Source organism: Symphodus melops (assembly GCF_947650265.1).
Source record: "Symphodus melops genome assembly, chromosome: 3".
In the NCBI taxonomy this organism is placed as follows: Eukaryota; Metazoa; Chordata; class Actinopteri; order Labriformes; family Labridae; genus Symphodus; species Symphodus melops.
The window spans coordinates 6,601,344-6,629,137 of NC_136693.1; the positions used below are offsets into that span (position 1 = coordinate 6,601,344).

At 40.5% G+C, this 27,794-nt stretch overlaps 1 protein-coding gene across 1 annotated transcript in view; it reads right to left on the minus strand.

Moving 5' to 3' along the window:
* LOC306820818 (E3 SUMO-protein ligase PIAS1-like) overlaps positions 1-27,794 on the minus strand; it is a 49,864-nt gene that overhangs the window by 9,387 nt on the left and 12,683 nt on the right. The window contains exons 2-8 of the mRNA XM_079338802.1: positions 15,507-16,002; positions 3,098-3,182; positions 2,847-2,985; positions 2,591-2,725; positions 1,533-1,638; positions 525-598; positions 84-244 (exon numbers count right to left, since the gene is read on the minus strand). Coding sequence (XP_079194928.1) covers positions 84-244; positions 525-598; positions 1,533-1,638; positions 2,591-2,725; positions 2,847-2,985; positions 3,098-3,182; positions 15,507-16,002 — 1,196 coding nt within the window. The remainder of the gene's footprint in view (positions 1-83; positions 245-524; positions 599-1,532; positions 1,639-2,590; positions 2,726-2,846; positions 2,986-3,097; positions 3,183-15,506; positions 16,003-27,794) is intronic.

Sequence of the window (27,794 nt, forward strand, 5' to 3'; positions counted from 1 at the left end):
GTGTTGGTTTCTACTAGAAAGGCTTCACACTGTTTCCTGACAGGTAATCTGTATATGGGGGAGATGGGAGTTGGGGGACTAACCCGTCGATGATGAGGTGCTCATAGGGGGCCTTCTTGTCACAGACAGGACACACCCAGGTGGGCTTCTTCTCGTTCATCTGGATGTAGAGTGTGGCGTCAAAGCACTGCAGGTGGGAGCATGTCAGCGCTCGACATGGGATCATCAGCCGCATCTTCCCCAGCTGCACAATGCGAACACACATGTAGTGAGGGCATGAAAAGGACACGTGCGCAGAAATTCACATGTGCACACACAGCAGGGAGAGAGGAGGCATAAATGTACAGACACACAAGACCCAGATGTGAAGATGATAAGGCATGAGGAGACAAATGGACAGAGGGATCACATGCACAGCCCAGATACAGGCATGTTGTGACAAGTACAAAGAAAAATAAAATAATAAAAATAAAAATAGACAGACATGTCTGGGCATGACTGTATGAAAAAGGATCTCTGTTTACCGGACAGAGCAGCGACACTCGAAGGCTGGTCGTGGCAATTTCACTGTCTGGGTCTGCAGTGAGCTTCTCTTTGACTGCAGGAGGAAAGTGAACCGAAAATCACAGAGGGAGGGAGGGAGGGAGGGGAAGAAAGAGAGAGAGAGAGAGAGAGAGAGAGAGAGAGAGAGAGAGAGAGAGAGAGAGAGAGAGAGAGAGAGAGAGAGAGAGAGAGAGAGAGAGAGAGAGAGAGAGAGAGAGAGAGAGAGAGAGAGAGAGAGAGAGAGAGAGAGAGAGAGAGAGAGACGGGGTGGGGGCACAATCTGCTTAGTTCAGCTTAATTCAGTCTGCAACTTATTTACTACTTTTGTAAAACAAGGTCACGAATGAGGCAACGTTAAAGAGCTCTTCTTGATGTATTCGACTGACTGAATCATCTTTGCACTTAAGCTTCTTAAAAAACCTTCCAGAAACATTTAATTATAATAAACTTTGAAGAACAATAAATATGTGTGGATCAACTGAACACATGAATGTGTACATGTCTATATAAGAATAAAAGAAATAAAGAACAAAAAATATATATCACTAACTGCCACATTTATTCACTTAAAAAACCCTGCAAAGCTGTTGTCATACCAACACATGTCTAGTATTTATCTGTATAAATATCAACGGAACAAAATCACTCACAGTGATTATATTTAAAGTTAAAAATGTAAGAATTTAACTTTTTCTCTGCCAGTTCTTCTTATATGATTTCTCTTTTTATCCCCCATTTTAAAATCTGTCGACATCACTGTGTGAAAGGTTTTCCTGTAGGATTAAATAAGACAGAGTAGGTTGTCTTGTCTTGAATTCTTAACACAGGCAACCTACACTGAATATATTCGTTCTTTATTTTTGCACAAGCGGATCAGTCATGTCAGTTGAACACTTAACTGTGAAATAAGTTTAACATTTATCCTGCAATTGATCAATCAGTTTGGATTTCTAAGAAAATTAATGTGCAAAGAGTTTAGCAGTCCTTACTGAGAGCTCTGGAGTGGTCGGGGTTTCTGATGCCTTTAGCTCGTAGTCTCTGTAAGAGCACTGTAGAGGACTGCTGCTTCACCAAGTACACTGCCATGGAGTAACTCTGTAGACACAAAAGACCCCATAAAGACATGAAACAATGTGAAAAACAAATACTGTAAATTACAAACTGTCCAGGGCCAAACAGAGACAGCGTTGTTGAAGAGGTGACATAAGTGAACAGACCCTACTGCTCTGGTCGTTAACATTAACAAAACATCTGTTTCATGAACAGAGCAACACATGTTATAAGGAAATTCTAGGTAGATTACAGTATTTATTTAAACAAAAAGGAACACACTCATTAGTGGACAACAGTGTATGAGGTCAAGAAAGAGGAAAAACAAGCCCATTGTTAGATCCCACATTATTAAAAGAAGCAAGTGTTTAGGGATCCTACTCCAAGGAGACAACATGCTGGAGAGGAATCGGTTTCATTATGGCAGCATCATAAGTCCAACATGAGGACAGTTTTGATGTAGTGTCTAATGTGGTGCGTGTTAAGAGGCACACATTTCTGGAACAAATGAGCAACACTTATCAGAGAAGGGATTGTGACAACAAGTCAACCTTCAAAGATAAACTCAAACATTGGTTCAAACAAACCGCTCATAGAGTATCTGTCTCCTCCTCTGATGCCTGTTCCTCTGGGCTTCTGGCTCTTCCTGCATATAACCTGCTTACCATATGTGGGTCTGTTATTTGTAATAAATTAAATGTGTCCATTTGTCTGAAACTGTTTGTGATCTTTCCGTGTGTTGCCTTGTGGACTGTGCTTTGACGTTTATGCAATAGTTAAAAGTTGTTTAAATGGGTTTTTTTTGTGTCTCTGCTTCAGGGTTACTGAGGAAATGTATCAATCGTGCTAATTCTGGCAGATTTTCATCAACACATGTGGCTAATTTGTGATTAAAGTGCACTGTCATAGTTAAATAAATAAAAATAAAAATAAATCACATCATCAGTCGTGTTAGTTTAAGATCCACTGTTAAAAACAGTGAAACTTTGGTTCTTACCCTTCCAATCTCAGCGGTCCACGACACCACGATGGTATTAGGAACTGTGGTGGACAATCTGACCAGTGAGGTAATGTTGATGGGTCGGCTGGGCCGCTTCGGCTCAACGCCATTTTTGGTTGGAGGAAGATAACCCTAGATGAAAGTCAAGAGTATAAAGAATGTTTCTTCTTGTTTTTTTTAAATTCTCTCTCTCTTCAAGACAAACACAAACACGCTGGATGGTAGTTAAGGTTGTAAAAGCGGAGCTCCTCACCGGCAGGTTACACGGCTTTCCGTTGACTTTCACACATAGATTAGGTGGAAAATGATCTTCCTGAGGACAACTTGTCTCCGACAGGCAAAACCGCAACTGGACTTGAACTGAGAAGTCACATTTGTTCCCCGAGATGTCCCTTTGAGCGCAGAAACAAATTGATCAGCACACATCGTCAGAAACCATGTACAGTCATGAATAATTCATGAATGATCAAGAGTGCAGCATTGACGGAGCAGTGTGCATCTTACATTGAGCTGCTGATCTGCTGGACTTGCTGTGGTGTTAATGCAAAGGCGAAACATGTCTCCTGAAATCTCTGGCTGTTGTCTGATGCTGCAGAGAGACAGAAGCAGAGTGGGAGGACCAAAATGTTTAATGACTGGAAAACTTGTACATGCACCACGATTCAGCTGTAACTAAAGTTTGCTTCCTATACAAAAGAGTCTGTGACTCACAGACAATGATGTAGAAAATTTACATTTACATTTACCGACAAAATATGTGCATGAAACCAAAAAAGAATGGTGAAGAAATGCGTCCACAGCAGAGTGTCAGAGGGTGCCTCCTGCAAAAACACAGTTCCAGGGTAGAGCTTGCAGACAAACTACAAATAAACCAAAGAACACCTGGATGTCAAAACCAGACCATCTCACATCGGGGTGAAGAAGTAGAACAAAAATGAATGTGTGTGTGTGTGTGTGTGTGTGTGTGTGTGTGTGTGTGTTCTATTTTTAGGCCCACAGAGAGGTGCTGGAAATAACTGGTGCTACTAACCCAGCCTGCATTAAAGAGACAGCAGGTTCGCAAAGACAAGAAAAAGTTTGTGTACACGATAAACAAGAACCTGAGAGCGGTGTACAGTCCTGTGTTCTCATTTGATTTTAATTAAACATTCTGTGTGAGAGCGGGATCCAAAGATTGAAGCTGCTCTCGTGTCCTTTCAGTACGAAGCTTGAGGGGAAGAAGCTAACTAAGCACACCGACTGGAATCAAGAGGACGCAGCTCGCCTGGCTCTTTTCAATGTAATGACTTGACTTGAGAAAAAAAAATCATGTAGAGAAGTCAGTTTGATGTCTTAGGGGGATTGACATGGTCGAACTATTTCTGGATAAACAGCTTGTTCAAGAACAACCCTCCTAACCATCAGCTCATTTAGTACTGTGTTCCACTGTGTTTAGATGTATTTTATACAGGTTATTATAATTATTTATGATTACAAAAATAATGTTTTAAACCGACATCTTCTGTAAGACAAACCCTTTTTACACAAAGAAATTATCTAACCCTAAACTCCAGAGATTATCCGGAGGGTCTGAATGTGTGAACAGCCTCATTTTTCACTCGGCTTTTACTTGTTGTGAGGTGCATCTGTGAACGACTATCCTCCCGTAATTATCTAGATATTATCCAGAGTGCATGTGTGAAAACAGCTATAATATACCAGAGTGAAAAGACATACTCTGTGTGATAAGTAAGTTATATAATACAAGTTAAATACTAAAAATCTACTTTTGAAAGTTGCTGTAGTGATAGACAATACAGAACAAAGACAAACTGTTGTCGGTGTAAAATCTGCTGCTACAAGAATGAAATTGAGTTTTTAACAAAGACATGTCTCAAGTTTTGTTCCAACTGCATCAATTTGATGCTAAACTCGTATCCACTTGACTTCCCCTGAAAGTTCAGTTTATTTATTCCATCTCTAAATGAGGGATAAATTCACCCTGTTCAGATGTCTATGGGGGGTAAGGGTACGAGAAGAAGTACTAACCACAGGAAAGAAGACCAGGAATAAACCAAACTGAATCATTAATTACAGACAGTCTCCAAAACAGCTCAGTCCCTGCAGGAAATTGGTCAGTTACAAAACTGGAACCAATTAGACTGTTCACCACTGAGTGAAAGCTTTTAGCCTTCCTCACAAGAGTGAGTGGAGCAGCTTGAGTGTGCATTAGCTGTATTACTTTTCTTAAAATAGTTAAGAGCGTCTCTTTGTGTGTGCACGCCACATTTTGGGACACTTAATTGCTGAATCTCATTGGAAATCTTTTGGCCTGAAGGCTGAGTAAGTGAGGGGGATGATGAGATTCAGAATCACCTGTCATGTATTGTGACTGTTGCTTTGATCAGTGAGTGACAGCTTACAACACCGCCGAGAATCTGTGTGAATCCATGATCGCAGTCCTAACCCTCCATGTAGGGCACTGAGGGAGGTGAACGATCACTGGACCAATCACATCCCTCCTCTCATCAGCCTTTCAAACAGCCATTTATGTTCACAGTAATGACCCATCTATCCACCCACATGGTGTGTAATTTGTACTGCATGTATATATAGCATGTTTCTATTCATGCATCTTTTAAGAGGCAGCCTGTACACTGCAGAACAAAATCACAGGCACTGAGTGTGCTTTCGAACAACAGTCTTCCTCCTCTCCGGGCTCACACACTATAAATAGAAAATGCTCTCTCACTTTGTCCTCTCCTGCTCTCCTTCTCTCTCACTCCCCCTCTTCATCTCTCCATCGCTCCATAACTCACTCTCTCTCTCTCTCTCTCTGTCAGTTGGAGTGTTTCTGGGGTTTTTGTGTGTGTGGGGAGGAGAGATATGAGACTGTTGGAAATGAGCTTTGATGGATGTCTTCCTCTCTCTCGCTCACACACAAACTTTTTTTACCTCCACCCGCTGTGGCTTCTTTGGCTCTTTTAATTTAAGATGCAACAGAAGGTCAAATATCAAATTCAGGATGTTTGAAAAACTGGGATGGTAAAACAAAATCCATTTTTCTGAATGTAATTCTTTTAATGACCAATCAGCTATCATGTGACTACCATTGTCTCAGTGGCTAAGGCCAATATTTCAGTACTGCTTCCTTCATACCTTCTGACCATCAGTCAGAAGAGTACAGGGACTTATAATCTTCAATCCCAGGACCTCTTCTTATTTTCTGTTCCAAAAGCCAAAGAATAAATTAGCTGCTCCCTTTACTTCGAACAAATTACAAAATGAATTCAAACTTCTCTAGTTGGAAGCTTTTAAGAGGAAGAGAAATGACTTGGAGGCAGAGACATTGGGCTGTAGACGTTCTTCCTGATACGTTTGTGGATGTCCCTGACAAACATTGGCTAATCAGATCTGTTATATGTGTCTTTTAATTGCATCAGGATGTATTTTTGTATTTGTTTTGTTGGCTGCTGCGTTGTCTGTCTGAAACTCTCTTACTTGTGTTGCTGCTCGTCTCGTTCAGGAAACTCTTTAAAAAGAGATTTTAAGTGTCAATGAGTTTTTCTTTCCTGGTTCAATAAAAGGTTAAATAAATAAATAATTCCTGCAATATTGGAGTACCAGGAGTTTGTTCTGTGTGAACATCAAAGCACATACAAGCACACTCTCTGCAGCCATGAAAGGGGTGGAGCAGGAGCACACCTTGTGATGAACTGTGTGTGTGTCGTCATGCTATAAACTTATTGCAACACCCTGAAGTAATCAGTCAGGAGTCCAGAGAAATGTGAAATACTGTGACTGTATGTAAAGATGCAGACCCTCCGTCTTTTATGCTGCAGGGTTTCAAACAACTATTTACATTTTCTCATCATGTGAAATGCGTGTTGGACGGACAGATGGTGGGCAGAGTGACAGATGGGAAAATGACCTTCAATGGGATGAGGTTTCTGATGGAGAGAAATAACCCAAAACATACAGTCAACTCCCGTTTTATGGGATTATCTAAACTGAGGGGACTTATTGTTGGGTTAACCAAAAGAGGAACGATAATATCCCCTATTGAAGTCATGGTTTGTACTGATGTTGAATTTTAAAGGTTTGGTTTTAATTTAATTATTAGTATTCTAGGGAAGGGGATGAAAAGCATGTTAAATATGTAAGTATAAGAAAGTACAATATTCAGCATCTAAAATAACCACTAAGTCAAAGCTGTTTTGACAACCTTCATGAGAGTACTTCCAATTTCCTTAGATGACTAGTTTCAGCTCGGATGGAAACTGAGAGGGCATTACATATTGTGAAACGAGTCACACTTGAATTAAGTAAGGACGTAAAGAGGTGTGATAACTGCAAACATCATCATCGTTCAGAGGCACTTTAATATTCGCCAACCCTGATGAGTCAAGAGATAAATGCTTGTGACATATTAGTGGAAAGCAGCAGTGAGGAGTAACAAGTGGACACGTGCAAACAAACTTAATGGTTGTGATGTAGTGGATTTGTCATCCTTGCTCGTGGTCATTAGAAGTATGAGTCATAGTTAAACTGACTATCAATACAATCTATTTATAGGCCCACAACAGTTAAATAATGTGTCTAAGTTATATTGCAGCCACTTTTCACTAACCAGAACTACAGCTCTAGATGATGGGCCTGCTCTATTGCCAGGATGTACTGCAGTTTAATATAACTTTAGCATATGTGTACTCTACAAGTATTTCTATTTTATGTTTCTTTTGTGCTATTACTCCACTAACATAATCTTATTTACAGGAGCAAAATGTAACATGTAGTGTTTTTAGTATGAGTACCACAGTCCAAATTCAAACCACTGGAGAGAGACGTCTTATTACAGTCTAACCTCTCTCTATTTTCAAAAGAGTCCTGAATAGTTATTATAAATTATACCACATTTTTGGTTGCGAGGCTTATTAGAAAAATGCAGGCTTTTTAAGTCAGGTAGAAATAGTTAGGTCAAACCAGTTCGTCTAAACGGCAACATTTAAAGTAGGTATGCATTTATTAAATTAAAAAATGTGCCTCAATTAAACCTTTGCTCTTTGTATTATCTTTGAGTTATCTATCAAAAAGCATGCAGAGCGTTCTCACGAGTCTGACACAGACCGTACGCTCAGAACACCACACAGAACGAGAGAACTTGTGGCTCTGGGTTAAGTTCTGGTTTGAAGAGAAAACGTGTGAGCTAAGCTACAGAGAATGTGCTTCGCTCGGTAGACGAGTCCCCAGCACAACAAAGACCAGCTGCAGTTTATTAACTTGTTAGTGGCTTTGCTACTTTTTCTCTGCTTGGTACACCACAGGCACACGTGTGCGCACACTAGCACACAAAAACAAAAGCAGCCACTTGTACATGCATGAACAAAGCACACACACCATTGTTCACAGGCAGAACAAAGACACGCGTCAATCAAATCGAAAATTACCAAGCTAAAAGGATCCGCAACAAAAGGTCACATCTGGATGTTACGCCCACATTCATGGACAATTGAGAACTTTCCAGAAGTGCAACTTCCTCTCCTCTCTGTAACAGCACAGATTTCTTGTTTTTAACTGCATGAGGGTGTTGCACACTTATACATTGACAGGGCTCATTAAGGCATTCCAGTGTGCTTACAGGACAGCCACAACATGCTGCCATTACTTTCTCTCAGCTGGCCCCTGCTATCCCCATCAACTTAAAAACTTTAGCAGTCATTTAAAAAAAGAGCTTGGCTTCATGTCATGTACAACCTTCTCAAGTCTTTGAGAAACAAACTAAAAGAAACAATCATTGTATGCTAGAAAGAACCATAAGGCTTATGTGTGAGCCCAGCTACAAGAGTGATAACTTTTTAAAGTTCAATCAGGATTTGATTTTGTCAAACCAGGCGACTCTTTGAGATGATGAAAAACCAAGCCAGGCTGAGAGGATAACGCTGGGTTTACTCTATTTCAGAGGAGCGGGGAGCCGTCTGTTTATGGCTCACAGCAGCCAGGGGCTCCTTTGTTGATATTCATTTGTTGTGAGGAGGCAGACTTGTTTACAGTGAGATAAGGATTTTGCTCGGTACCACGAAGAGGTGATATGAGTACGAGAATCTCAGGTTGTGTTTTTGTAGGGGGAGTGAAGAGGAGGTGCCTTATTGCTTTCTGTGCAGTGGATGTTTGGGAACATCACCACCAAGTATAAAGCTGATAATATATGTGGTTACTATGTTAACTTATTCCCCGAGCAGACATGTATCTGCTTGTTTATGCAAGGTCAAAACAGGACGCACACAAGCACTGATTAATCATGATACAGTGTGCTTGCTCAAGGACACTACAGCAGGGTGGATAACAGCTGTCCTGGGAACTAGGGATTCAGGTTTTTTTTGATTTGCCTCTCTCCATCAACCTGAACTGATTCTTAATGATTCTGCAGGACAGAGTTGTAGCAAAGACGAATGGAACTGAGAAAGAGCAGGTTATGAAGAGATCCGGCTTTCAGAGATTCAGACTAACACAGGACCAAAACCACCAAACTCAACCATCCCACTGATCTAAAAAAAATGGATTATGACAGAATCTGAAGGCAAGTGACACAAGTTCTGGTGTACCTTGTATTCATTGATTACATACAAGCGCTCTGGTTTCCATTTTCACTTAAACCAGATTATTGTCAACAGACATTTCAGCAGACTTTGACTGTCTGCAGTAAAAACAGTCTGATTGGAGAGAAAAGAGGCAGAACATGCTCTGCTGTGATGCAGTCCTGGATCCAATTAGCTCTACCCACAGATGTTAAAGCTCCTGTGAGGAGCTTTGGGTTGGTGTCTATTTTGGCAGCTCCTGTGGACAAAGCAGTGTGTCTGATCTCTTTGCTGATTTTGTCCTGTGCATGTTGTAGGTGAGGTTTTTAAAGAAAGTCAGACAAAAAAGTATCTGAGGGAAATGTTGGATCTGACACACACACGCACAAAGGTTTGCTAAATGTATTACATTTCCATTCTTAACATTTATATTTATTTAATTCTAGTTGGATGTTTTCACATATTGTTATAGCCCTAACACTCATAACAAAAGCATTGTGTTAAACAAGCTTGTTATTATAACTATTAAATACATAGCACACCTTGATGTTCAAATGCTGACACCCCCTGGTCTCTCCTTTCTTGTGTTTATTTATCTTTGATTGGCTGAATAACTACCAGTTGCCATGGTGATATTAGATAACTGTGGGATGGCATGGTAGACTGGAGCCAGTTTTTGAACGTCCTGTAAAATCTCACATACTGGTCCAATCTACAACATGCATCATTAGTTAGATATTGATTATATGTAAGCTTTTTTGTCTCCTGCTCACAATGAATCCCAGCACGAGCCTGAATGGGCAGAGAAGAAGGTTCTGCTCCTCACGGTGAAGGGAAACATGAAGTGTTTATTTTACCGTAAACAGGATCAAATATGCCAAATAATCTTTCTTTTCTTTGTCACACATGGAAAGTCATTTGACATGTTTTATCCTTCTGGTGTGAAATATCTGTAACGTAATACTGAAGAAGAATGCAAAATGAATCATTTATTCTAGAAATAAACCTGAAGATTCATTGATGTACTTTTCTACGATGCTTCACGGCCCAAAAATCAAACAAAAACCAGGTGTAGACATGTTCCTCGAAGGTATCCTAGTTTGATAAGTTATTGTGTTTGCAGTGTATCTGACAGACAGACTGCGTCGTCATGATGACGATATTTCAAACTTAAATCTATTGATCACATCCTGCCATTTACATTTGTCTACACACACACACAAAGAACAAAATCTGTTTATATGTATATGCAGTAAAACAGTCAAACTCAGACTTCTAGTTTCGCTTTGTCCAAGATTATACAAAAACATCCTCATGGTGGGGTGAGTCATTCATGCTCCAAATTCTTGATTAAACTTAGATTTTTTTATAGCATGAGATTCAGTCCATTGTACGAATAGCACAGCAATCTTCTCATGAAACAAGCCATTATGCACGAAACGCTCATCAAACTAGGAATGGGCTTGCATCCTTTAACCGGAGATGTGGTGATTAAATCATGTATAATGCATGCGAGCCACAGTGAAATCCATAATGAGCACCGAGGCATAGTTCTCAATGAAAGACTGAAAAAATGGAGATGAGAGTCTGGAGTCGAAGCAGCAGGGTCACCATGGTAATAAAGGAGTAGCTGTTGATCAGTTTGGACTGGGCGGGGCTAAACTGTGGGCTCACCTTTATCCTAGAAACGAAGCACACACACTGAGCAGAGAGCACAATCGGCTGCACGGGGGGTGGGGGGGGATGGGGGGGGGGGAGAGGAATAATGACAGGGAGACAGAGAGGGCGGACGGTGTGAGATAGATAATGACTATCTTTCTGTACACGAAAAAAAAAAAAACAGGTTACAGGGAGAAATTTGTTACAGGCAGGAAATCAGAATTTACATGCATTTCAAATCCGTATTTAAATCTAAATGTAAATGCAGCTGGTTAGGAAACATATTTGTGAAGCATGTCGTATGTTTATGACGGAGATGTTTGCAGGTGCAGCTTGAGAAGTTTGTAGAACTTGGAGCCCAGCTACAATATCCTTACAGCTTTATATTACATGTTTCTCTGTGTGAAGTGCTGGGAGCCTCATATTAAACAAAACCTCTCCTTTTCAATTCAGAAAATATAAAGAATCAAATAATCCCCTGCCAATAAAACTAAAGGCTCAAACACTCGGTTAAAGAACAGAATAGCACAGACCGAGAATAAAGTCAAACATCCTATCGTTTCTCAGATTGATGGATCTTCAGCCAAGGAGGAATATTCTCTTTTTTATTTGATTGAATGTAACAGATGTAACAGATGCGGTAGGGAACTTGTTTGCAGCCCCCTTTAAAAGTCTTAAATCTTCTTGAAGACTCTGAATGACCTTATAAACATGTTATTGTGTCAGTACTGTGCAGTCTAATTTAGAGATATGAAACGGTTACTCTGTTCTAAAAATAGCAGCTTGCACAGCTGCAGCTTCAGCCTACACATTTACAATCAATAAATCTTTCAGCTACTCACATGTTTGAACCTTAAGCTTGTCTGTGGGTTGATCAGCTTTAACAACTGTAATTTCTGTATCTCTCTCTCTGTCAATGTGCTTTGTTAACTTCACATCTGAAGGTGTTTCCTTTCATGCTGCTCTCTATGATGACACACATTGTTTATGCTTTGTTGCATTTCTTTCTCTTGTACACCTTTGGAGGTCATGAACATTTCTCTCTCTATTGCATAAAAACACTTTTAAAAAAAAAACCAACAAACAAATCTGAATTTCACCCTAGTCTGAATTTTACACAAATCAGTAATTCAGCTGCGGAAACAGACTAACTAACTGTGACATATTTATTATCAGATGTGAAAATGTTGCATATTCCTCATACTGCTCTAACCATGCGCCCCCTTTTAAAACAATGGAAGAAATTGTAAGGACAGACATTGAACAAATCTGTTATCGCCTGCTAAAATGAATCTCACTAACCAAGAAAGAGCAAGCCAGCAAGTGGGGGAAGGGAGTCAGTCAAAAAAACAAAAAAAAAAGAAAAAAAAAGAAAAAAGAAAAGCGAGAGATAAAGAAATTGGAGGCAACAGGAGAGGCAGAAACAACAGGAAAGAAGAAGAGTGAGGAGGAGAGGGATTGAGCTGTAATCAGAAGATCAGAGAGAAGTAAACATGCAGAGAAGAGACCGACTGTGGTGAATCTGAGACCGAAGCTGCTTCAAGCAAGACTTTAAAAAAATCCCCCCCGTCTACCCATGAGCTGAGACATGTAATTAATTAAGTGGATTCATTACTGGCCTTCATTATTATTACCATAAAGAGGGTCGTCACCTCTAAAATGACTTTCATATAGAAGAATACAATCAAGCTGAGTAAAACAATGTGCCCCAGTTTCCTCACAGACATCATTTTGGCGCTCTCTGCTTCTCTGGGAACAATACGATAAGCATGCATTATTTATTGGGAAGTATGTGTGTGGTGTTAATGGATAGTATGTGCAGGTGTGTGTGTGTGTGTGTGTGTGTGTGTGTGTGTGTGTGTGTGTGTGTGTGTGTGTGTGTGTGTGTGTGTGTGTGTGTGTGAGAGCCACAGTGAGAGAGCATGAGTGATGTGAACATGTGATTCAGATTCAAATGAGAGGAGGGTGTGTTCTGCAGGCAAAGGTGTATGCCTGTGGGATTTCATCACTTTTAATGCAAATTTTAAGCGAGGATGGCCATGAGACACAGTGAGTGAGTGTGGAGGAAGATGGAGGGACTCCAAAAAGGGAGGACCAAGAAGGAAATGGATGGAGTGAGAAAGGGAAGAGGAGAAAGATGGTGTGATGACAGAGCTACAGGCTCTGCGTTTGTGCATGCCTCTGCAGGCTAATTAATCATAAGATGGTCTCTCTAACTCCATTAAAATGCTAATATAGGAAAATGTAGACATTTACATATATTTGCAATACAGTCCAGAGCCCAAAGAGAGTTATTATGCTAAATGCAGGCTGGCTGCTTGATGCACAACTGAACACAAACTAATCAAGACAAAGCGAAGATTAACAGCCTCCAAAGTAGTGACTAAGAAGGACGACAGGATATAAAGACAGGGTGCTTGCTTAAACACTGAAAGGTGCTTTTCACACAAATGGAAATCTCCTGAAAAACTCTGGAGATTATGCACAGCAGCTGTATGTGGGAACACATGCAGCCACATTTTTCAATCTGATTTTTTAGCTACTATATCCTTTCAGCTTTATTTTACAAGTTTCTCTCTAAAGGCCAATTATTCTCATTATAGTGTCGTGTAGCGGGCTCTGTTGCTTCACAGAAACTTTTTACCTCACGGAATCCTTTGTCTGCCTTTATTTGAGAGAGAAAGTGGCCTCAGGCTGGGATTGAACCCGGGCCGCCCACTTGTGGATTATAGCCTCCATACATGGTGACGGTATAGGTATAGGCACCCCGCAGTGAGGCAGTTCTGATGTCGTACATTAGCAAACACTTAACCACAAACAAATGAAACAAAATAAAAATCTGTTTCATGGTAATAATGTAAACATTTTGAAGATTTGAAACCATATTTCCAGGCTATTGATGAAGTTTTAATCTAATCTAACTAAATAAATAGTTTAACTGTATAAAGAATCAGGATCTGTGCAATACACACAAAGTGGAGTTTAATTTGAATCTTACTCAGATTATGCAGAGTGCAGAGTGCATGCAGAAGTGTTCAAAGCTACAAAGTGACGGCTATACTGTTTGCACTATCATTGCACACTGCATATAGATCCTTGACAACATGTGACCCCATGTAAAGATAAATGCAATACAGTCAATGTATGCAGCTGATGATCCACATGCAGCCTTTCATTAATATTCAGAGCCCTCACATAGCTGTAAAAACGCTCTCACAGCTTGATATATAACATACAGTGAAAGCATAATGACCATTCATCATGGGGGGGACTGAACTAACTCCAGCAAAGCAATCCATATAAATATGCAAATAAGAGTTTACTGAATTTTAGAGTTTGTCTGAATTTACCTACAATGCATTCAGACAAAGTGTTAAGTGGTTGAATGTCGCTATTACCTTGAGATACACAACAACAACAAAAGCAGAAAACTGCACAGAAGGATTGTGTTTTCAGGCTGTTGTCTAAATGCCCTCGTCCTTATCAATGGACATTAACAAGAGAGAAAATGTCCCTTCTTCTCAGTATACCATAAACTACGAGAGACAACTTGAGATTCTAGTTGTTTTATTTTATTTATGAATGAAGGGATGGTTAAAGAACCCATTTAATATTTTTCACTTTTACCTCTCTCTAACATTTGTGGCCTTTGTTGCCTCTCTCTGTCTTTTAGGAGAAACATGTGATTGTATTTCTGAAATAACATTTGTGTGCCGTGTTATCACTTCAGCAGGCGGCCACAGCCATCGGCTCTGAAGGTTTCCCTCACACAGCAGCAGAAAACACACAAGTTTAGTAATTTAACTGGAGTACTGATCGTTAAACATCAACTAAAAAAAGGTGTTATGTGTTTTATAGATAGATAGATAGATAGATAGATAGATAGATAGATAGATAGATAGATAGATAGATAGATACTTTATTGATCCCGAGGGACTATTTCATGGTGTAAATAGTTATGGTATACTGAAAAGATTGTATTTGACCTTTCTTGACATTTTTAAATGTACCTTATCTTCAGATAGAGATAAGAAACACATGGCGGGAGAGAGGAGATGACGTGTACAAAACCTCCACGGTTCCTATAAAAAGTGTGAGTCACCTCCACAGCACAAAGCTTCACAACCTTCTATTTACCGGGTCTTAAAGAGTATTTGGGTGCTGTGTAAATACTGTTCTGCTGTAAAAAACAAAAAACATTTAATTAATACAAATTGCATCTTCAAGCTAAACCACACAGAACAAAGCTGTTTGTGCGGTAACGTCCAGACAAGCTGCATTAAAGTATGACAGTTACTTACGCTACTTTTGTATGACAGTGACATCACTGTCAAATCCTTAATGCCTCCTCTTACTGCTATATTAATATTAATACTTCACTACTAGTATACTTTTACACTACTATAATAAAGCTTGTTTCATTTCTCCTAGGTGTAACTTAGGTGTAGTGAAGCTTTATTTGTCAGTGGAATGACTACATCATAAGCTTAGCTTACCCAACACTGCTAGTGTTTAATAATTAAACCAAATTTCACTCTTTCATTTCGCAAATTCTTGCCATCAGCTTATCAGACAGACACTCGATAAATCCTCCACACGTGTGTATTTTACCCTGCATTATGTCTTATTGAGCAAAACGTGGTGCTTCAATGTGTCCATCTAACAACTCTCACACTTAACACACTCACACCTGCTCTCACCTAGACTGGTGGGCTTGATGAGCTCGTCCAGCATGTCATAGAAGGGCAGCCTCTGCAGTTTGACATCTGGGTGGACTGGGTGCAGCGTGCTCGAGTTGGACAGGTGGTGTGTCAGCCCGGTCAATTCGTGTTTCCCTGGCCCGAGCAGTGAGAGGGGCAATAAGGCGGCAGGCGAAGGGGCTCCTCCATGACCGGCGTGGCCCTCATATGCCAGCTGTGTCAGGCCGGCGGGCAGGGCAGCGCCGCCTCCTCCCACCACTCCAGCCGAGGCTGGGTGGTGTGGCCCGGGCATGGCGAGCTCTGAGTGGGAGATCATTTTTGCGGGGAAGCGTCGTCGGTAGAGCTCTTTGACCTTCATGTGTACTGCAGGGCTGCAGCCCACCTTTAGCAGGTGAAGCGCCTTCGTGAGCAGCTCATGCTTGCGTCCGTGCTTGTTGCGGCCAGCGTACCCCAGCAATACCTGCAGCTCTGACACCCGCAGGCTCATCACCATTTGCTGTGAAGGGAGAGGGAAGGAGAAAGAGGACAAGAAATTTACTTTTGAGAAGCAAAACCAACAGCAAATTCAAAGAGATGTAGAAAAGGTTTTGATGCCCCACTTATCTGAGACTGAAAGCAGTAAGGTTACTGGCCTCCTAAAAAAGCTCATTAGACAACCAAAGAGTCAACTGGTTTTGGGTATATTATTGTTGACCACAAAGATCGAACACAGTGTGACCTGTGATGTTAGAAGAGAGTGAAGTGTTAGTCTGCCCAATTGTCAATAATCATTGTTAGAATGGTATTGGACCACATCTTATTTAAGTATCTCCTCACCCTACAATCAATAATTATCAACGACTGAAGTATAAAGTTATACATCTCCTCAATAGAGCCACCAATGGTAATTGGTAAATGGACTTGAGCTTGTATCGCGCTTTTTACGCCTACCCATTCACACACTGATGGCATTGGTTGCTATATATATTGACCATCACAAGGAACTAATCCCATTCATACTGGTGCAGTAGGGGGAGCTATTCGGGGTTAAGCTTCTTGCCCAAAAGACACATCAGACATGTTGCTCTCGCAGGAGCCAGGTAACGATGACTCCACCAACTGAGCCACAGGCGCCCCTATCTCAAACTAATCTTTCTTAACGTTAATGATGTTTTGAAGCAGCACCTGGGGAAACAAGTGGGAATGAAACTTGTATGAAATGGTTTCTCTTGAGGCTAAAACTCAAGCAGGTTGAGTAAAGGCCACAGCAGTTCAGGGGAATATCTGAAACAAGCCTCTGCAGGATGAGAAACTAAAAAAGATGCTGTTTGAAATGAGCTGTCCTGGGTATTGGGTATGACTGAATTTGTACAGACCTAAGGACAAAAAAGTAGGGACATGTCATTCATACAGACTTCGAGCTTGGACAGAGATGCAGCAAGTCATTGTAAAAAGGGACCTTGAAACAGTCTGGTACTGCCTGCAGAGCTTTTAGAAAGGCACACAGCAGCACTACAGGGGAAAAGTTGAAAAAGCTGAACTTGATGTAAATTTTCTCTGCAATGTGAACTTCAATCAGGTGAGAGCAAATCACACTCGGTTTGATTTCTTCAGAGGAACTACACTGCTGAGTTCGCAGAGAGACAGCGAGGGTCCTTTCCATCGCGGATGCAAATGAGCACTATTACTCATCTTTGCCCACTCTGTTGTCACTATTGAACCTGAAACATTCATAAAGACAGACAGTACATTTTTAACCTGACACCATTTTGTGTCAGGATAGGAACAAAGAAAAAAAACACAAACTGCAGCATAAAATTAACAACTTCCTCCAGTGTCATGGCTTTGTCAGAAAACAACGCTTCCTTTCAGAGCCCATTATGTGTGTATACTGTTTGGTTCAGGTTTAACTGTACAAATGTACGTGTGTCCTCCTTCAGGTGAAACTCGACAAAGAGAAGACAAGGAAGTTACAACATCAGTGAATGTATCGCAGCACTTCTTATAGATGTAAAAGAATTTAATCACAACCACATCCTCGGCTGAAGTCATCAGAAACAATCACTTAGACACCCAGCTTGAATCTCTAAATCTAAACATCATAGTTCATTATTATTGAAGATTTTCTTCAGTTTGGCAGATCAAAGTTATCAGTTTGCGTCAGATACCTTTGAAGACTGCACGTCAAGTGTAAGTTCAATGTGAACCAAACACTGCTGGAGTTACGATGACGCATTTAAACCTGTAAAACCTCACTTCAGTATTTAAAAAAACTTATATGAACGCCATGGTAGAACTGGAAGAGGTTCAACTTCCTTTCATTAAAAAGGTGATGTTTTATTTTCTAAAAATGTAAACAGTGGGACTGTTGTTTCTTAAGATCATCTCTCTACAGCAGTCAAAGTTGAAAGCTCCTGATTTTCAAGTCGTCCAAAGAAAACTGTTAAACACACCAACAATGAACTAAAACAGATTAACAAGCATCAATAGAGGCAATCTATACTAACACACACACAAATATGGATCTACGACCCTTTTGACAAACCTCCTCCCTTCATCTCCTTTAATGACAGAGCAGGGATAAAAAAAAAGCACAAAGGCAGACTAACATGTCACACACACACACACACACAGTGCTCATTTTGCTGCTTTCATAATCAACACACACTTTTATTTACAGCATTGTTGTGCTGTTGTGTCCATACAAAGAACTAAACCTAAAAGCCTCTGAATAACATTTGTTTCATCCTCTAATAATAAATCTTTTTTTGTAAGCTTTCTCTGGAGTTGTTGCATGTAATTGACATTTACAAAGACATATATGAGGGCTGGGAGCTACGTGACCGCACCATAGCAGTGGCATTTTGATCTGGGTGGGGGTTTGCATAAACATAACAGTATAATGTAGCATTTGTAGTGTCTGAACAGAATTCATGTAAATAGTGATCCTTATATGGCCTCTTATTTCACGACAAACTGCTCAAAACAAAAGGATAACGTAACTAGAATGCATCTTTTTAAAGAACTTGTACACAATTATAAATACTTCTTACCTTAGTCTTCAACTTTCGTTTTACTTTCACATCACAGCATGCTTCCATTATTTTACAGAAATGTGGCAAAGACAAGAGACTTTAAATATTCAATGAACAAACTGAATCTTAATTTACCGCTTTCAAACTTTGCTCAAAGTCAAAAAAGTGAAACATCGAACAATCTTAAAAACATTGATTTCGAAACCCGAGCAGCCTTGGTGTGAAGACAACCTTCTCGCTCTGATGAGTGAACACAGAGAGCTGCACTGCATGATGAAGACTGACATATTAACATCAGGGCAGAAAGGAACTGAAACCCTCCAAGTCCTGCTCTTTACTGTACGCATCTAAAACTTTTACTGGTATAGCTTTCAGTGCCTGCACTGTGCACAACACCACAATATACTACAAATGACAGAACTACATTTAACACATCTAAACAAAAAAAAGACATAAGAAATGAACATGATCAGAAGTCTGCCAACAAAATGACCCAACACAATGTCTTATTTGTGGAGGCTAGGGCTGGGCGATATGGACCAAAATATATATCTCGATTTTTTTTTGCTGAACCACGATATTCGATATATATCTCGATATTTTCTTCTGTTAAAAAATATAAACAATATGAGTTTTAAGTCAAGTCAACATAGCCCAAATGTCAAGTCACAGACATTTTTATTCACAGTCAGCTGCACAATAATGAAATAATACAGAATAAATGACCTGTTTGTGAAATACAAATTACTATAAAATAAATTACTCCTTCAAATAAAATACATCATAAATGTTTTCTGTATAGCTATGCAAATAATGTAAACAGAGCAGACAGAATAAAATAACTCCTTGCTCTCAAAAAATAATTTTCCACACAGGTACTGATTTCTTTCTTAATTTGGGCGCAGCCCTGTACATATATCTTTGCATCTTCATATAAAACTCTCCAGTGTGATCTTGTGGGAAATAGCTGGTTTGGAGACAGGCACTCTTCATTTCCCACTCCTCCATAAAATGTACCGTCAAACTCATATACGGCTCGCAGGTCCTGCTAGACCACATGTCGGTGGTCAGCGCAAAGTGAGACACGTTAGCGAGCCGGACGGAAAGGGTCTCTCTGACTTCAGTGTACATTTTCGGCAAAAGTTCTCTTGCAAAGTATCTGCGACTGGGCAACTGGTACCTTGGGTCCATGGCTTTTAGTAGCCGTTTAAAGCCGTCTTGTTCCACCGTTGCAACGGGGACCATGTCCTTAGCAATATGGTAGGCTACTGCCTTGGTTATCTGGCCCCACTTTTCACCTTTCATAAGGCACAGCACGAGTTATTGCTGCTCATCCGATATTTTAAACCCGAACCATCTCCAAATTATAGAGCCGGTGCTTTTCTTTTTACTGACCAACTCCTCTTCGGTTGCGTTACTCTCGTCTCTGTCTGCCTCCATGATGTCTTGTTGTTGTGAGGGAGCGGGGGCGGGGTTTAGTGTCACTTAGAGGGACAGAGCGGGAGAGAGGCGGGGCGGGGTTAAGAGAGACGGATGGAAAAAGGCATACTGGCGACTCTACGGATGAAACTTTTAATGTTACGTGAATTATATCGATATTACGATATAGTCCTACTCTATATCGCGTGAATAAATATATCGATATTTATTAAAAACTCGATATATCGCCCAGCTCTAGTGGAGGCCTACAAAAACAACTTCTATTTATGAGGCCTGCTTATTGCTTAGACTTTACCAAAACACTTTGTTATTCCCACAGATTAGGATTTGATCAATTGCAGTGTATTGCCTTAATGTAAAACTCATCCTTCCATCCTGTTGCTATTGCTGTACTCCGGTAATACGGTTGTATTTGCTCAGTTCTTTAAATGGGTTGCACTTCATTTATCTTTTCATCTTTTTGAGGAGACATGAACAAAATATGGAAAGACGACTCCTACAATCTCTAAAGCTGGGAAAATGTGATAAAACATGCCTGTGAGATGTCTCTAGAGTTCAATTGCTGGTAATATGTCAAACGAGAAAACATAACGCCATATAAACGTCCAAAAACCAAGGTGACATCTTTCATCTTCTAGTTTTGCCTGGAGCTCAGAGACATTTATGGAGAAGAAAAGAAGAAACATCTTCATTGAGCTGCTCTGATTTATTTAACTTTTGAGATTTTGCTTAAAACAGGACAACATTATTCATAGCAATATGAAAGTGAATTCTGTGAAATTAACTGATTGATTGTTTTCAAGTACAGGTTAGAGGACTCACTGTAGTGTATGGTTTTTGAGTTCCTACATGAAGAAAATCATTTTGCACCATCTGGGCCAAAGCCACGCTCCACACTGCTAAAAGTGACAGAGCAGAGGCTTCTGTTTACAGACCAAACACTGCATTCCTGTGTACAGCTGCCACATATGCAGAGCAATGCATACACACACCCAGACGCGCGCACACACACACACACACAAAACCAAAGTAGCACCACCACTAAATTACGAGTCAGGACGTAGACTGATTCTGGTCATTTGTCACTTCAGGCAACCAGGACGTGCTCGTGCGTTTATCAGAAAGCAAGCAGACCAACACTCATGACTGTAATGTTGATGCCTTCAGTCAGGCTCTGAACCACACTGCAGATAAAAAAAGACATCAGTCCAACACAGGTGGCTCTTCCTGCAGCAAGGGGAGCGCTGCCACAGGTGCTGCAAACAGGCAGCTGCTGTCCTCTGTGATTTTTGACATTTAGAGATATTCATTGACTGAACGCACATTTAAATAATTCAATCATATTCATACCCTGCACTCTGACAACACACGGGGGGAAACAAACAAACACACACACAAACAAACTATGGGGTGGTTTGGCCATGAAAGTCTCCTGCTGGCGACATAATGACCACTTCCATCAAATGGCTGCCCACCATTTCTCACACGCACACGAAATGCATTAGCACAGACACACATAAAAGACTGACTGTCACACAAACATAAACACCGGCTACACGCACCGAGTGTGGATGTGTCGGAGAGACGACCGATCGGTCGGCCAGCTAATAATAGACGATATTATCATACCCAGTAAGTATTGGTATGAGCCAGTTTAATGGCAGATATGTGCCGACATTGCTAGATTTATTCACCAGTCAAATAGCCTTTCATTTCAGTTTCTTTGTAATAAAATAGCAGTTCACCAGCAGAGGGCACTAAATGAATTATAACAACCTTTAGACTAGTGGTGACGTACGTGCGCAGTGAATTTCCAGTTTTGTCGTCATTGGTATTCGATAACACAACACAACAAAAGTGTAGATTTATCTCTGTCGATCAAACATAGGTCAAAGAAAGATATTGGCAGATATATTTATACAAGATGTCAATATCTGCTCTAAAAATGGATAGGCAACAAGGTGTCTGGTTAAGCTTTAAACAACATCCCCTGAGTATTATTAAGTCACACATTATCCAATAAAAGAAAAGACATTGTGCTGTTGAGATGACTCGTGTCAAATGATGTTGGTATAAAAATAACTGGTATAAAAGCCTGATCAGAATGATAATGGCAAATGTAAACATGTAAATCAGACGATTATGATCATCATCTATATTTCTATATTTATATTTCTAATCATCATTAGAAATAAAATGTCCCTCCCAATGAGAGAAGTGGTTAAAGGCCAACCGTTATCCATGTATACTCACTTATTCTGATCGATTTCTGTCTCTCTCTTCATCTGTAAATGAACCTCTGCACACCTGACCCGTCCCTGTGTTTATTGGCTGCAGGACGAGAAGGCTATGTGTTCTGCTTAGCTTGCAGCTGAAGTGGGGAAAACAGCAAAAAATAAGTATGAAGAGTAAGCACAAGCTGGATTAATTAATTATAATAATTATTTAAGACAAGTCTTTTAACCTGATGACTTAAAACTGACTCATTTCTGTTGCATCACGCCGTTACCTATTTGACTGCAGTTGAAGCCAGGTGTGGACAAAGCGTGCCTGTGTGAGAATGAGCTCCATTGTACTGTTTTAGTAAAACAAGTTGACGTGTAGGTGCAAAGGGAAGCTGCAACAAAGGAGGGGGGCTGAAAGAGGCGAGAAAGGATACAACACAAAGTGAGAGGTCTCTCGCTCTCTCTCTCTCTCTCTCTCTCTCTGCACAATCAAACTGAAACCCACAAAAGACATCAAACTTCCTCGTGCAGGTCAAACACTGCACCAAAATAATTTAGAAAAATAAAACACCATGAGAAGTTCCAAATAAAAGATCCCTTCACACCGCACTACAGAGCAGCAGAAAACACCAATGAACATGTGAAGACTACAATTACATTTTTACAACAGCTAAAAGCTCTTCAAGCACTCATCCCTACCTTTTTGAACAGCTGTACTTGGGATGAGGTTTTTAATCCTTTAAATATCTTAATTAGACAAAGTTTGAGCCAAGAGACGAGAGCTAGAAAAACATCCATGAACAAAATCAATCCTTTGATTGATTTCAACGAGGGATGCTGAAGGGCTTATGGGGCATTTGAACCCAGAGCACATTTAATCAAAACTTTTAACAGAGTTCACTCGTTGTCGTTTGCCTTCAGAGCTACTAAGTGTTCATGTTCTGTAATATACAGACTCATATCCATAAGCTTGTTCTAACATACAGGCTGATGTCAAATCCAAGGGATCTGTGTGTTCATTCTGAAATCACAATCTGATACTTTACACCCTCATTCAGACTAATTCCTCTAAAGAAATATATTCCTCAATTAGAGACATGTTTGCATATTTCCAACTTGAATGAAATGTCTCTTAATATCTTGACATGTGAAAGATTTAACACAAAATGAGATTTGAGCTTCCTGCAGAGGGTGACTCGTTAATCGGAGTAGCAGGTGCTTTTTGAAACACGGAGGTATGACCGCTCCAAATGTTGAATTTCTTTCCAAAAGTCAGCACAATAAACCTTTCCAAAAAGCTCTGAGATCTTGTTAACAGTCCGAAGGATGAACAGATTGAAGAGGTGGAACTAAAACCTCTGTTCGGCTGTGTTGGCAGAGCAGCAAACACGAGCTGAGCCGAGCCAATAAGAACCATTTCTGACAAAGACGAATATCAGAAACAAATTGACTGAACATAAACTTTACATCTTGGTGTGGCAGGACGATTTATAAAAGGCTTCAAATGATGATTTGCCTTTCTGTTTCTGTCTCATGTTGATTCTCTCTTATTCTTGCTGAGACATGTTGCTGCTTACACACACACACACACACACACACACACACACACACACACACACACACACACACACACACACACACACACACACACACACACACACACACACACACACACACACACACACACACACACACACACACACACACACACACACACACACACACACACACACACACACACAGTGAAGTGAAGTGAAGTTTCTAACAAAAGTTTCAATGACTGTGCTCAACAAACACACTGATGGCTGATACAGGAGTTTGATCTGTCAAATGGAAATATTGCTCAGAGTCAAACAGTCAGCCGAATAGTCCGGAAAAAACCGGATTCATCCAAATCAATAACTTAAAAAAAGATTCAAGGTGTTGTTCTGGTCTAATCTTATTTACTGGATACTCATATTTCTAAGACCATATAAATATTTTATAGAGGAACAAAGATAGATCTTTTTCTAAAGGTTCTTATCTCCACATATTAAGCCAACATTGCAGCGTCCTTTCTAAAACTAAAGAAGGGAAGCTATGACTTAGAGAAGTTAGTTTGGGCTAACTCTGGATTAGTTTATGTGTAATGGTGGATAATGTGTGCGTAATGTCACAGAACAGATTGTGATAGTCTGTCTTTTAAACCACAAATCAAATGCCAGCTCATCAGTATGTGCTACTTTTCTCTGATTACATCATCTTATAAACAGGCCGTGTTGTCTGACAATAGAAACAAAAACAGTAAATAGCATTTATATTGTGAGCTCAGCTGTAATGAAACGCAGCACAGAGGATTTTAAAAAGAGTGAATAGGTAGTTTTGCACTAAAATAAAAAGAATGTGGTTTAACAAGCCGAGTCACAACAGAGTCTATCGCACTCTTCATCAGGAAGAGGAAGAAGATATTGGAGTGTTTCAGTCTGGATAAAGATCTTTTAAGAGGGGCATGTCTTTGTTAAACACTGTGGAGAATATTTAGCTTGTATACTGTGGACTTGTTCTCAGCGTTCACTTTGAACTCGACTTGACTGATGGCAACTACCGTGTCATCTCTTCTCTGTGTTTGGTAGATTCTTGTCAGGTTGGAGACTAGTGTGTGTGTGTGTGTGTGTGTGTGTGTGTGTGTGTGTGTGTGTGTGTGTGTGTGTGTGTGTGTGTATGTGTGTGTGTGTGTGTGTGTGTGTGTGTGTGTGGTAGGGGGTAATAATTTGCTGTGTCCAGAGCTGGTGAGATGACTGATGGAGGGATGAAGAGGAGGGGGATGGGAAGAGAGAAAGAGAGCAGCTGAGCCTCCGAACCAAATGCAATTCTCCACAGCTCCAGTGAAACACAGGAGGGAGGGGGCGTTCAAGATGTAAGGACATTATTTACCATTGAGTTTTCTTCCAGTGAAATTCTGTTCCTCATCATCGAAACACAAGAGAATCAATCAAGTTTAAACAGTGTTTCAGTGTTTGCTCTCCACATACAAACCTTGAACATTTCACATTCAAGTAAGACGTACTCCAGATACAAACACATATTTCCCTTAATCTATCGTCAGACATTGAAGTTAGACGACGAATTTGATCAGAGCTCAAAAGGCCTAACTAAAGCAGCCGTCGCTGATGTGGCGTTGAGCTGCAGAAGAAGTCATTAGTTTAGCATAATGTTGTCTGATAAAATGAAGAACAAAGCAGCTGGACAGAATCTGAAATGACGGCTCACAGACAAACGTGCATATAATGACAGTAAACAGGCAGCAGGTAGGCCTCTTTGAAGAGGAGGGGCAGGTTGGAACTGGCGAGTGGCCGAGTCGCTATGAATGTTCCTTTTATCTGTATGGAGAGACACCGGCCTTCACACACAGGCTTACAATGAGATCTAGTTTCTGAGCGAAGCTGGATAAGCACAGGTACCCTAGCCCACTCTCCGTTTCACATCTAATATGATCCACTTTCCGAGAGTTTCCACAGTTTTCATCTTTTTGTTTCCTTTGTTATTTTAGAGCCAATGTTTCTCTAGTTTCTGATCTTGATCCATCTTGATTTTTCTTTTCATCATGTTTTGATCTTATTCTTCGACCTCACCTGAAAAGATGACTTTGCTCGAGCCACAACAATAGGTGAGCTAATTAAATATGATCGGGACAAAAAGAGTCGCCACGTGACTCTGCACTGAAAATAATCACAACAATCAACATGAGCATGATTACATCAGTTAGAGGTTTGTTCTGAATCTTGTTTTCAATTAATTTCCCAGCCCTAGGTTCTCATTGAATGTATTTCTTTTAATTTCTAAATGAAGTTCCTGTAAAGTCAAGAGTTTAAATTTAAAGTTGTCATGTTTTGACACCTTTATTGACATGTCCTGTTGCATCATGTCATGACAGTGTGAGGCAGTCAAGAGAAATGAATGCGTCAATACTCTCTGTAATTATTCCTTTGTTTCCACAATGTGCAATCTCAACATATACTCAGTAAAAACAATAACTGTTTCTGTCAGTATACCTTCATTTTCACAACTCCCAAACAGTCGACACACAGTCGATATTTCATGACTGCAAACGTGCCAGGAGGGAATTTGCATGTAAACAATCTCACTTTTCACATAAGCTCGATGCGCCAAATATTTCACAGATATCATGCGAGGTGCTTCAGTTCAGCTGAGCTCACACGCGGGGGGCCGCCACTAACACCGAACACGCTAAGACCCGGCACACAAAGAGTTTGCATGCAAGGGGGGGGGGGGGGGGGGGGGGGGCATGTTCACGCACACAAAGCATCAGAACACACACGCGCACGCACGCACACACACACACACACACACACACACACACACACACAGACCATTAACATTGCATGTGCTGGCCAAATGGCTGGTGTGTGTGAGCAACCTCAAATGCACCGCTCAGTCCCATGATTATCACACGACATGCACACAGTCACACGTCCTGTTTTAGTGTGTGAATACATCTGCATGGAGGCTTCAAGCCTTCCTCTTCTCAACAGAAATGTGAGATTAAAGATGTCTAATGATAATGATTAACTCCACCTGACTTTGGAAGAAATGTTCTGGCAGAAAGACAAATTTAGGCTTGCTTTTTTCCCCCCTATTGCCTGAGGCCACACAGTACTCCATAAATGTTTTCTCGCCTCGTGACGACATTGAGATGTAATGCAGGGAAACAGGAGTAACGAGACCACACCTAGATTCTGACTCTTTCTTGCAATCTTTAGCAATATCAGGAATGTATACTTTAATTTAAAAAACACATCTTGAGGTCGACTGAACCCTCCATGTCTCTATCACTGTTTGCCTCTCTGATTCTGGTTCAGGCACAAAATGCTAACAATCACGATCGCATGCAACCTACAGTCCAACTTTTACTGCATGAGGCAATATCTGGCAATTAAATACACTTAATATGATTGATAGTAGCGCATGTTATTTTTGGTGATACTTGCAGCCGTTTCTTATTGTAAAAACTCTTGGAGTCATCATCAGGAAGTTTAAAAGAAGCACACCTCCAAGAGCGCTAAAGCTTTCTTCCATTACGTACTGTACGTGTCCTGCTCATGCCCTAGTCTTTACAAATATTGCACATTGGTATTTCACACTCCATGTTCCAGATGGTAAATGTATAATTTAAACCCGACCCTCTCGTTGCTGTGTTTGGGGTCACTGGAGGTGCAGTACAGCTATCTGCCCAAACAGCAGACCTTGTCCTTTGCTTCTCTTCTGGCCAGGTACGATGTCTGCCAACCACTACACATTACTGCTTAGAAGGAGAGACACTGCCCCGCCCACTCATGTGCAGTGGTTGGCTGACTTCATGTCTTGCTTAAAGTTGGAAAGAAAAAAAAGAAAAATAAATCAGGCTCCATCCATCCTCCAAATGAGAGACTTTCAGAAGTATGGGGACCGTTTCTGATCTGAACATTTAAGACCTTGATTCAGATGCAGCTTGCTGAAATCTTTTTTAAATGTGACGGGTATTGAAAGTATCTCATGTCAACGCTGGCAGTGACTGGGGGAGGATTGTTTTGCAGTGTTTATTTCTATTTGTATTATTCTTAAAAGTCATT